Source organism: Leishmania martiniquensis, chromosome 4, assembly GCF_017916325.1.
Source record: "Leishmania martiniquensis isolate LSCM1 chromosome 4, whole genome shotgun sequence".
In the NCBI taxonomy this organism is placed as follows: Eukaryota; Euglenozoa; class Kinetoplastea; order Trypanosomatida; family Trypanosomatidae; genus Leishmania; species Leishmania martiniquensis.
Genome location: NC_090139.1, coordinates 201,676 through 213,988, shown reverse-complemented (window position 1 = coordinate 213,988; position 12,313 = coordinate 201,676). Strand labels below are relative to the sequence as shown.

At 62.7% G+C, this 12,313-nt stretch overlaps 2 protein-coding genes across 2 annotated transcripts; both read left to right on the top strand.

Moving 5' to 3' along the window:
• Positions 1-458: 458 nt before the first annotated feature.
• On the top strand, positions 459-1,403 carry LSCM1_07445 (uncharacterized protein; the record flags this gene model as incomplete). The annotated part of the gene is made up of 1 exon (XM_067324815.1): positions 459-1,403. One exon carries the CDS (start codon positions 459-461, stop codon positions 1,401-1,403), a length of 945 nt encoding a protein of 314 aa, XP_067181422.1.
• A 5,506-nt stretch (positions 1,404-6,909) lies between these two features.
• Positions 6,910-11,643, top strand: LSCM1_07444 (uncharacterized protein; the record flags this gene model as incomplete). Its single annotated transcript, XM_067324814.1, has 1 exon — positions 6,910-11,643. One exon carries the CDS (start codon positions 6,910-6,912, stop codon positions 11,641-11,643), a length of 4,734 nt encoding a protein of 1,577 aa, XP_067181421.1.
• Between the last annotated feature and the right edge of the window lie 670 nt (positions 11,644-12,313).

Here is a 12,313-nt window from a genome sequence, read left to right as displayed (position 1 = left end):
ACGGACACCATCTATTCCGTGCACAGAGCGCCGGTGCCAACGAGGCGCTGGATGGTTCCGCGAAGCATACGCGGAAACCTGCGACGCGTGAAAGGCACACAAAGCGTCACCGTGGACTGCAACCCGCATCCACTTTCCCCTGCGTAGGGCGCATCACCGCCCACCCACCTCCCTCTCTCTCTGACCCGTCACCCTCTGCCCATCCCTCAACGCCTTCCACGCCCACCCACCCACCCTCAATACCGATACTGACCCATAACGAGCGCATGAAAGCGTGGCCTTCGCTCCTCACTGCTCTGTAAAACTGCGCCAGCACACGGCACCAGTCCCACCCACCCACCCACCGACGACACGTCTGCCCATCGGTCATCGTACGTACCCGCCGGCACCCATCGAAGAACCTGAGAGAGAGACAGAGAGCACTGGCGGCGGTATCTTAGAACGGCAGGCCCCATCGAATGCCCACCGCCTCTACCTCACGAGAGCCCCTCGTGCCGACGATCAACTTTTCTATGGTGTGCCCCGGCGTGTACCGGAGCGGCTACCCAACCAAGAAGAACTATTCCTTCCTCTGCGCGCTGCGGCTGCGAAGCATTTTGTACCTCTGCCCGGAGGACTACGCCGAGAGCAACCTAAAGTTTTGCGAGGAGAAGGGTATTCATGTCCTGCGCTTCCCAACGGAGGGTAACAAGGAGCCCTTCTGCGACATCTCTGAGCCGCTAATGCACCGAATTCTCAGCGCCATCTGTGATACTCGGAATCTGCCGGTGCTCATTCACTGCAACAAGGGCAAGCACCGCACCGGCACAGTTGTGGCGTGCCTGCGCCACCTTCAAGGCTGGTCTTTAGTGTCCATCTTCGAGGAGTACAAGCGCTTTGCCAGCGACAAGGCCCGAGTCGGTGATCAGCAGTACGTCGAGCTCTACCACCCCATTGTGAAAGTAACTGCGCCATTCGTGGCATCGTGGGTGACTGTGACCCCGCGCGTAACGCTCGTGACGTCCGACCGCGAGCTCGTGGAGGCGGAAGCAGCACAGCTAGGTTATAGCCTGCTCGCACCCGACAAGTGTCTCAAGAAGAGTGGCGGTGGAGCTCCCAAACCGACAGCAAACGCCGCGACTGCTGGGCCAGGCTCCACCCCAGTCACAGCAGCGCCTGCAGCATCAACGGCGGCTACGCCTGCAGCTGGTAGCGGTGCAACAGCGACGACACCCGTATCCAGTCCGTCGGCTTCAAGTCCCAGGCAGCAGTACGCACAGCCCCTGACGTCCGCGGCGCCAATGAGCGCTGGCAACGGCGGCCATCCCGCATCGCCTTCTCCTATGGTACCCGTCGCCGCCGCAGCCACAGCAGCAGCAGCAGCAACGGTGGTGCTGGCAGCTGGCTTGGGAGAGGGAGCGTAACTGAGGCCCATCCGTCGACTCCCTCCCTGCCCACCCGCCGCCACCAGTCCCCTGCTGGCACCAAACCGGCAACCGCTACGGCAGCAACGAGGCTGCTCTGGCTGGTCGAGTGGCGCAGCCGAGCTCATCGCTTCTCCGTCTCCGTCCACTCGGGCGTGAGGATGGGGCGCTATCGCCATCCGGATAGCACGTGTGCATCCTACGCACATATCTGTCCCCCTCCCATACACACGCACGTCCACCTTCTCGAGACCTTCAGCAGGTGTCCCACAACACACTATGTATGCGCGCCACCAAGCGGCCTTCGCAACCAACACGGTGATGACCCCTCTCTCTCTCTGCCCCCCCACTCTCATTCGCTCTCTGCCGTCCTCTGAGGATCTTTGTGTCTTCCCACGCATTCTTAGTCAATGCCCGTATGTCCGCTCACGCGCGCAGAGCGCAAACGTGCGAGATGGAGAGAGAGAGGCAGACAGAACGGTAGGCGGCCGTGCGCTGGCGGCGAGAAGACCCCCGACATGGCGGCGGGCCGCGCAGGAGGCGCCTCTTTCGGATGCGGTAGAGAGTCATCATGGCTCAGACGGCGCCCTTTCCTTTCTTTTTTTTTTCCTACCGCGCTCCCCCACGCGCATCATCGCCGTATCCGCTTCACCGGTCCCTCTGCATACTCTCGGCCCGACAACACGCCTACGTGTTCAGGGAACCTCTGTTTATGCCCCCACCTCCTCCGCTCTCTCCACCAACCTCCTCACGCCTCACCTGTCTCCACCTCACCCTCTCCTCCATCATTCCTATGCGCAGAAATATGTATATATATATATATATGCATATTTCTGCGCCGGTTTTTTCTCTCCCTCTCTCGGCCTGCTAGTCTGCCCCGACTGCGCCCACACAAGCACACGCCTACCGCACATCTACACGTCATACGCATTAGCTCCCCAGGCGCCTCCCCCACACACACCACCACAACAACACTTCCTCCCTGTCCTCAATCTTCCGCTCACTCGCGCGAGCAAGAGCCACCGATGCGCATAACACTCAGCGAACACATCCGCACGACTGCTGCTGTGTGCCTGCCGTGCCCGTGGTGAATGATGACCTTTCCTCGGCCGCTGTCTTCGCTCTGTTGCGCAGTAGACGATCACCGCGTGTGCGTGTGTGTGCACGCGTTTGTGCGCTGGCCGAACAAAACGCATCAGAGAGCGGGTGAAAGGGAAGCGAAGGGTCCCGTGCAGCCGAGGCGCGGGTGCGTGTGCGTGCATGCGCGACGGATGCCGGGCCTCCCTCCCCTTCGCGCACACAGCCACACACGTGCTTGTGTAAGCAGGCTGTGCAGGAGCAACCCCTCCGCACATCCGTTGTGCAGCCTGTGATAGCAGCGACGGAGACGCGGCATGCGCATGCGCAGGAGGGGGGTGGTGGATGTGGGTGCGTGGAGAGCACGCGCATGATGAGACGCATACCTTAGCAGTTTATTGAAGTTAGCCCTTCAATCCGACACGTGTGGATGAAGAAATGCTTTCCGTCCCGTCTCAAGGCGATTCTCGGCTGAGGCGGCACTCCTCCCCGCCCCCTCCTCTCGCTGCTGCGCCTGCCGCTACCGCTTCTGTGTCTGTTTCTCTGTGTGCGTGTGTGCGAGCACGGCGGCGACGGGGTAGGGTTGTGCGGCGGCGCGCCTGTGCTGTGCCTGCGCACGACTGCTGCTGTGTGCCTGCCGTGCCCGTGGTGAATGATGACCTTTCCTCGGCCGCTGTCTTCGCTCTGTTGCGCAGTAGACGATCACCGCGTGTGCGTGTGTGTGCACGCGTTTGTGCGCTGGCCGAACAAAACGCATCAGAGAGCGGGTGAAAGGGAAGCGAAGGGTCCCGTGCAGCCGAGGCGCGGGTGCGTGTGCGTGCATGCGCGACGGATGCCGGGCCTCCTCCCCTTCGCGCACACAGCCACACACGTGCTTGTGTAAGCAGGCTGTGCAGGAGCAACCCCTCCGCACATCCGTTGTGCAGCCTGTGATAGCAGCGACGGAGACGCGGCATGCGCATGCGCAGGAGGGGGGTGGTGGATGTGGGTGCGTGGAGAGCACGCGCATGATGAGACGCATACCTTAGCAGTTTATTGAAGTTAGCCCTTCAATCCGACACGTGTGGATGAAGAAATGCTTTCCGTCCCGTCTCAAGGCGATTCTCGGCTGAGGCGGCACTCCTCCCGCCCCCTCCTCTCGCTGCTGCGCCTGCCGCTACCGCTTCTGTGTCTGTTTCTCTGTGTGCGTGTGTGCGAGCACGGCGGCGACGGGGTAGGGTTGTGCGGCGGCGCGCCTGTGCTGTGCCTGCGCACGACTGCTGCTGTGTGCCTGCCGTGCCCGTGGTGAATGATGACCTTTCCTCGGCCGCTGTCTTCGCTCTGTTGCGCAGTAGACGATCACCGCGTGTGCGTGTGTGTGCACGCGTTTGTGCGCTGGCCGAACAAAACGCATCAGAGAGCGGGTGAAAGGGAAGCGAAGGGTCCCGTGCAGCCGAGGCGCGGGTGCGTGTGCGTGCATGCGCGACGGATGCCGGGCCTCCCTCCCCTTCGCGCACACAGCCACACACGTGCTTGTGTAAGCAGGCTGTGCAGGAGCAACCCCTCCGCACATCCGTTGTGCAGCCTGTGATAGCAGCGACGGAGACGCGGCATGCGCATGCGCAGGAGGGGGGTGGTGGATGTGGGTGCGTGGAGAGCACGCGCATGATGAGACGCATACCTTAGCAGTTTATTGAAGTTAGCCCTTCAATCCGACACGTGTGGATGAAGAAATGCTTTCCGTCCCGTCTCAAGGCGATTCTCGGCTGAGGCGGCACTCCTCCCCGCCCCCTCCTCTCGCTGCTGCGCCTGCCGCTACCGCTTCTGTGTCTGTTTCTCTGTGTGCGTGTGTGCGAGCACGGCGGCGACGGGGTAGGGTTGTGCGGCGGCGCGCCTGTGCTGTGCCTGCGCACGACTGCTGCTGTGTGCCTGCCGTGCCCGTGGTGAATGATGACCTTTCCTCGGCCGCTGTCTTCGCTCTGTTGCGCAGTAGACGATCACCGCGTGTGCGTGTGTGTGCACGCGTTTGTGCGCTGGCCGAACAAAACGCATCAGAGAGCGGGTGAAAGGGAAGCGAAGGGTCCCGTGCAGCCGAGGCGCGGGTGCGTGTGCGTGCATGCGCGACGGATGCCGGGCCTCCCTCCCCTTCGCGCACACAGCCACACACGTGCTTGTGTAAGCAGGCTGTGCAGGAGCAACCCCTCCGCACATCCGTTGTGCAGCCTGTGATAGCAGCGACGGAGACGCGGCATGCGCATGCGCAGGAGGGGGGTGGTGGATGTGGGTGCGTGGAGAGCACGCGCATGATGAGACGCATACCTTAGCAGTTTATTGAAGTTAGCCCTTCAATCCGACACGTGTGGATGAAGAAATGCTTTCCGTCCCGTCTCAAGGCGATTCTCGGCTGAGGCGGCACTCCTCCCCGCCCCCTCCTCTCGCTGCTGCGCCTGCCGCTACCGCTTCTGTGTCTGTTTCTCTGTGTGCGTGTGTGCGAGCACGGCGGCGACGGGGTAGGGTTGTGCGGCGGCGCGCCTGTGCTGTGCCTGCGCACGACTGCTGCTGTGTGCCTGCCGTGCCCGTGGTGAATGATGACCTTTCCTCGGCCGCTGTCTTCGCTCTGTTGCGCAGTAGACGATCACCGCGTGTGCGTGTGTGTGCACGCGTTTGTGCGCTGGCCGAACAAAACGCATCAGAGAGCGGGTGAAAGGGAAGCGAAGGGTCCCGTGCAGCCGAGGCGCGGGTGCGTGTGCGTGCATGCGCGACGGATGCCGGGCCTCCCTCCCCTTCGCGCACACAGCCACACACGTGCTTGTGTAAGCAGGCTGTGCAGGAGCAACCCCTCCGCACATCCGTTGTGCAGCCTGTGATAGCAGCGACGGAGACGCGGCATGCGCATGCGCAGGAGGGGGGTGGTGGATGTGGGTGCGTGGAGAGCACGCGCATGATGAGACGCATACCTTAGCAGTTTATTGAAGTTAGCCCTTCAATCCGACACGTGTGGATGAAGAAATGCTTTCCGTCCCGTCTCAAGGCGATTCTCGGCTGAGGCGGCACTCCTCCCCGCCCCCTCCTCTCGCTGCTGCGCCTGCCGCTACCGCTTCTGTGTCTGTTTCTCTGTGTGCGTGTGTGCGAGCACGGCGGCGACGGGGTAGGGTTGTGCGGCGGCGCGCCTGTGCTGTGCCTGCGCACGACTGCTGCTGTGTGCCTGCCGTGCCCGTGGTGAATGATGACCTTTCCTCGGCCGCTGTCTTCGCTCTGTTGCGCAGTAGACGATCACCGCGTGTGCGTGTGTGTGCACGCGTTTGTGCGCTGGCCGAACAAAACGCATCAGAGAGCGGGTGAAAGGGAAGCGAAGGGTCCCGTGCAGCCGAGGCGCGGGTGCGTGTGCGTGCATGCGCGACGGATGCCGGGCCTCCCTCCCCTTCGCGCACACAGCCACACACGTGCTTGTGTAAGCAGGCTGTGCAGGAGCAACCCCTCCGCACATCCGTTGTGCAGCCTGTGATAGCAGCGACGGAGACGCGGCATGCGCATGCGCAGGAGGGGGGTGGTGGATGTGGGTGCGTGGAGAGCACGCGCATGATGAGACGCATACCTTAGCAGTTTATTGAAGTTAGCCCTTCAATCCGACACGTGTGGATGAAGAAATGCTTTCCGTCCCGTCTCAAGGCGATTCTCGGCTGAGGCGGCACTCCTCCCCGCCCCCTCCTCTCGCTGCTGCGCCTGTATCGCCCTTGGCTCGGCGGAGTCTGTCGCAGGAGGCTCAGAGGAGCGTTGAGCCCATGCCGCAGGGCATCGTGCTTGTGTGTGAGGGGTGCAGAAGTGCCGCGAGTAGTGGTGCAATGAAAGGTGGTGAGAAATTCGTGTCGGCCTGCAGCGGCTTCTTTTTTTTTCGTCGGGTGAAAGGGATCCGGCGATTGCAGCGGTTCTGAAGGCACGTCAGGACTGCAGCAAGCGGTGCTAAACTTTTCGTATAGTGCCGGTCTCACTGACGCGCTGACGGATGGGCGGCTCTGCTGTCACGAAGGGGAGGGAGTCCGTGGCGTGTTGCTGTCGGCCTCACCTTTCCCCTTTTCTCGTGCACTCACTCGCACCCTCAACCCTCTCTCCTACTCTCACATTTTATTCTGCTGATGCGTCACTTACTTGTCCCTTTTCTCGCGTCTGTTCCGGCATCGTGCGGGCTACGGCATGCGTGCCCGCGGCGACGCCCCCTCACAATCAGCTCTCACTACGCACCCCCACACACACACACGCAAAGACGCGGGCGAAGTAAAGTGGTCAGAGAGACACCGCTAAGGGCGCTTACAGACACCGATAGAGGAACAAACCGAATCTCCCGCAGTAGTCGCGTGTCATTTATTGCCGCCGCCGTTTTCCCGCTTTCCCTCTCGCGCAGCGTCGCCGGCCGGCCTCTTCCCTTCCTGCATCAGCGATCGACACCGCAGCGATGACCGCCATGATTCTGCGCACGAATTACGCCCTTCTTCTGTTCTATGTGCGGGAGAAGTACTGGCACCACGCGGAGGAGGTGTGCCTGTCCGTCATCCAGTCCACGGACGACCACATGTTCCGCGTGTGGCGTGCGCTGATGCTGGATCGGCAAGGCATGTCGAACGATGCACTGCGCGAGTACAAGGCTGTAGAATCACGCCGCGTCACCGCTGTGCCGGCGCTCGTGGGTATGCAGTTCATCTACAAGCAGAACCGTGATCAGGAGGGTGTGTCGCAGACGGAGGCGAAGCTCGACGGCTTCGACGTAGCAGGCAACATGGGTGGCTGGGTGCAGGCGGCTGCGCTGTGCTGGGCAGTCGGTGACACCAACGCGGCCAGAGATATCCTGCTGCGGTTTACCGACAATGAGGCAGCTATGGCATATCGGGACGAGTACACGAACTACAGCACCATCCGTGCATGGGTAGATCTACTGTCCGGCCGCGGCGCACTGCTGGAGAAGGCCGGGACGATGTTCGCGAGAGCGTTAGAGATGGAGGAGGCGCAGCACTCTTTCTTTGAAGCCGGCAGCAGCAGCGGTGGTATAGGTGGAGGTGGGGGTGGGGACGGCAGCTCCTCTAAGTGGACTGACATGAACGCCGCGCTCGGCTACGTTGCTTTCCTCGAGCGGAAGACGCAGCTCACCAAGGCACAGAGTCTGCTGGACCGTCTCGTCGTGCTTTACCCCAACTGCAGCATCCCACCGCTGGTAGGCAAGGCGCGCCTACTCATGCGCTTCGAGGACTGGGAGCAGGCAATAGAGGTTACCCGCCGCATCCTCGCCCGCGACAAGGGCAACATGGAGGCCCTCACACTTGAGGCCCTCTACGCGCTTGGGAAGGACACCCGGCACGATGCCGCGACGGTGCGGCTGCGCCGCTTGCTCGATGCCGTGCGCGCCAAAGAGCCGCGCAACGTGGCGTTACTACATCAATTCGGGCTCCTCTTCTCGCGCCTGGCCGGTGATCGGCCGGATCTGCTGAGCATCACCACACAGTTTTCAGAGATGGCGTGTGCACTCGAGAGCCGCAACGGCGATGTACTGTGCGGGCTGGGGTACCAGCAGCTGTATCGACGCGACTACAAGGCCGCAATGGCGACGTTTCGCAAAGCTGCCACGCTGACAGACAGTCTAGACCCGCTGCTGGGGACCGTGGCGTGCCTCTTGCACCAAGGCGAGTTGGAGGAAGCAGCAACGCAGCTGCAGTTCTGCAACCAGCTGCAGCCAGCGACGCAGCGTAACGCCGAGCTCTGCATGCTGAACGCGCAGTTGCGGTGGCTCCAGCGCGGTACGGAAGAGGAGACGGCAGTGTTGCGGTATCTGGACCAGGCTGCCGAGACGATCAAGCACGAGGTCGACGCTCACGCGGGCTCCGGATTAGAGATGTATGTCCACCTCAACGTCCCCGTCGCTCTTGCCGTTGCCCGCGCGTACCTCATGCATTGCCGCAACGAGCCGCCGGACCCGATGTTCAAGCATACGAACGCGGTTGGCGAAAAGTGCGGGCGCCATCTCGAGCTCCTCGTGCAGCACCTGCCGGCCTGCATGGAAGCGCAGCTGATGCTGGCCAGGGTGTGGTTCATCACAGGCGAAGTGCGCAAAGCTCAGAATCTGCTGAAGAGCTCGCTTCTCGTGCAGGAGCAGCCGCTTCCGGACGCCTTCCTGCTGTCCAGTCAGATCTGCCAGTATGTCGGTGATGTCACGCTCGCCAGTAGGTCGCTGGAGCAGGCGCTGACCCTGGACTTCTCCCTACAGGAACAGCCCCTTTACAACCTGCTGCTCGGCACAGTGCAAGGCACCACGGGCAAGTTCGCCGAGGCTCTCGCGTCATTACAGCGCGCCTACGATGCGGTGAAGAATGCGGCCAAGACTTCCTCCTCGAGCCAGCCGATCCAGCAACTCAGTGTACCAGAGCTGGTGACTCTGTACCTCCAGCTGGCGCAGGCGCAACTTCGCATGCGCGACGTGGACGCGGCGCGCACAACCCTCGCGGAGGCAGCCCAACAATTTCGAAACTCGGCGCAAGCGGGGCGCGTTGTAATTGCGCAGGCGATGCTGGCCGCGCGCACAGACGTGGATAAGAGCATCGAGCTGCTGCGGCAGGTCCCAAGCAAGAGTGAGTATTACGTTTCGGCCCGATCGCAGCTTGGCAAGCTGTTCCTCACCCAGAAGCACAACGTTGCCATGTATATCGAGTGCTTCCAAGAGATGGCCGAAGCGGTGCCGTCGGCGCAGAGCTTTGTGGAGCTTGGCGAGGCCTACACAACGATTCAGGAGCCGGAGCAGGCGATTGCAGCATACGAGAAGGCCAGGGCGCTCTCTCCGTCCAGCAACGAGCTGTCTGTGCGCGTCGGCCGCGCTCTCGTCGCGGCGCACGACTATGCCAAGGCCATTCGCTACTACCAGGACGCGCTCGAGGCCGACCCGCACTTATCCATCGTGCGGACCGATCTCGCCACGCTGCAGTGGCGGCTGGGCCACGTGGACGCGGCGCGTGAGACCATCATGGGGTCACCTGTGTACGAGCTGCCCTCCCCGAACGGCGCGGGCGCAGCTGTGATACCTGGAGCGGCGGCGGGGTCGGAGGAAACAGTCGGCACCGCCATCGAGCGGATCAACCTGCATCTCCTCCTGTACAAGGTGCTGCGCGACCAGCCGTGGACGGTTCCTTTGGGCACGCAAGGAGCCGCCGATACGGACAGCATCGCTCGGACCAAGCCCGCAGGCGATGACTCGAGCGATGACCGCGAGAACGGGGACGTGGCCCTCTCAGTCCTTCTCACTGCCCGATCGCTGCAGCGGCGCCTCCTCGAGCAGCAACTGCGCAACGAAACAGCGGACGTATGCGCCGAGCAGCGCGCCATCATGGCCGCCCTTTGCACCGAAATTGGCGTTCGGTGTATGTACAGCACCCCTGCGCCACCGCCAGCCTCGGTCGTTCTGGCGGACAGGAAGGTGGAAGCTGCAGCGGCTCTCGCGGTTCAGTCCGCGCTGGCGGCCCGCCTGACAAGCGCGCAGGAGTACCTGCGTGAGGCCATCACGTACGATGAGTCCAACGAGCGCGCCCAGCTCGAGTCTGCGCAACTTTGCTACCGAATCGGAGACATGGACGGGTGCGAGCGGCACTGCACGACAGTGTTGCGCATGGCCGGCGGTCATACGTGGAACGCGGATGTGGTGATTCTGCTGGCGAACCTGTACACACAACAGGGCCGCGCCGAGGACGCCAGGAACATGTTCGAGGAGCTCCTCAAGGAAAGTCCCCGGCACTACGAGGCGCTCGTATACTATGTCATCCTCCTCTACCACGCTGGTCAGCTGAAAGAGGCCAAGGACGCGCTGGACAGAGCGGCAGCAGCGGTGCCGGCGGGCCAGCGTGCTGACCCGGGCCTGAGCTATGCGCGCGGGCTCTACGAGCACCTCAGCAACAACAATGTCGAGGCGCTTCGGCACTTCAACTTGGCGCGCCTTCCCGCCGACAACGCGTGGTGCACGCGGGCGTTGGTGCGCATGATTCGGATTTACCTGGGGCCGACCACGCAGGACCTGTGGGTACAACGGCGGAACACAGCAGCAGCGCAGCAGCAGCAGCAGAGCAAGTCAGTGCCGCTCAGCAAGCCTTCCTCGGCGGCGACAGCTGCTGCTGCTGCTGCTACTGCTGCATCGGCCACCGCCACCGCGGGTGCGGAGCTGCACGACAACATCCGCTACGCGGAGCAGCTGCTGTTACTGCTGCCGGTGCAGAGCGAGGAACGGCGCATTCTGCAGGCGTACTGCGCAATGGCTACGCGCCGCCCGGAAGAGCTCGAGACGGCGCTTCACCTGTTTCTTGAATGCATCGTGGCCGCTGAGACGGGTGAGGTATCCAGTGCGAAGGCGGCGAGCGGTGCAACGGCGGCTGCTAAAAAGAGTGTCAGTGGCACCAACAGCAGTGCCGCCGCAGGTGCAGCGAGGTCGTCCCGGCATGTCAGCGACGGCGACTCGGACGACGACGAGGACCTTCGACTGCTTGCTGGCATGCACGAGGCGGCTGCGCAGCTGGCGCAGCGCAGCAGCCGTAGCAGCACGGCCACACTCGCCTTCGCGCTACAATGCAAGGTGGTGCATCCTGCAGCATTTCTCGGGCTGGCCATCAGCCTCTTCCTCTCCGGGCAGGAGACGGCGGCGCGCAACGTGCTGGCGAGGCTGCTGGAGAGCAAGAAGGTCATGACAACTGTGCCGGTAGCGAAGGAGGAGGGCAAGGGCAAGAGCGACGCCACGCCGCCAGCGCCGATCGTCGTCTCCCCTCCTATCGCGATTCTCACCTGCTCGGAGGATGACACAGTCGAGCGGGCAATGCTCCTGCAGTCGTGCATGGACGCGCAGGCGAGCCGGTTCGAGGACGCTCGATTTGTGCTGCGGCAGGTGCTGGCGGCAAACGCGGGCTGCGGCGCCGCCTGGAGCGCTCTCGGCGTGATCTCCGAGCGGCAGCAGAAGCACAGGGAGGCCTCGCGGTGCTACCGGAAAGCATGGGAGCTGCTGCAGGAGGCCGACCCGGCCGTCGGCTACAAGCTGGGCTTCAACTACCTACGCGGCGGCGAGCCGGTAAAGGCGATCGACGTGTGCAGGCGTGTGCTCGCCCACCATGCTACGTACCCGCGCATCGAGACGGACGTCATGGACGTTGCCTACTCGATGCTGCGGCCGTAGCCCAAATGCGTCAGCAACCGCGCGCATTGCAGGGAGTAGCAGCGCACCAGACAAGCCGCGCGCGTCCGGGTGTCGGACGGCGGGCGAGCCGTGCCGCTGTGTGCTGCGCTCCTCTGGAGCAGATTGGCGTGCGACTGCACTTGGGTGTGCTCGATGTATTTAGTCGAACCTGCCGACGGAATCGTTCTCCTCAACCCTCTGTGTCTGTGTGTATGTATGTGTATGTCTGTGTGCAGCTCCTGCGGTGAACAAGGCCACATCTCGCGCGCGCTCTTGCGCCAACGAGGATAACGCAGAGAAAGGGAGCGCGCACCCGCGCGAAGACGCATGCAGGAAATGGCCTTCATCTTTCGAGGGCGAGAAAGGAGGCGTATGTGGTTAAACTAAATGCGCCACTTCCCCTCCCACTGCTGGATGGCAGCGGCATCGCGGCTACGAGTACCACAGTCACGATGACTACCGGCCAAGTTAGGGATGCTTCGCCTTCACTGCTCGTTCGTTCGTCTGCGCTCGCCTACCGGACAGACATACCCCTCTCCCAAACTTCTTTCGTACCTTTTCGCTCCCCCTCCCCCTCTCTCTGTCATCACTCACTCCCACGTCGTTGGTCGTGTGGTTCTTTTTTGTGTGTGGCGGTGGTTGTGGTGGTCGCGTGTGACGGAACCTATTG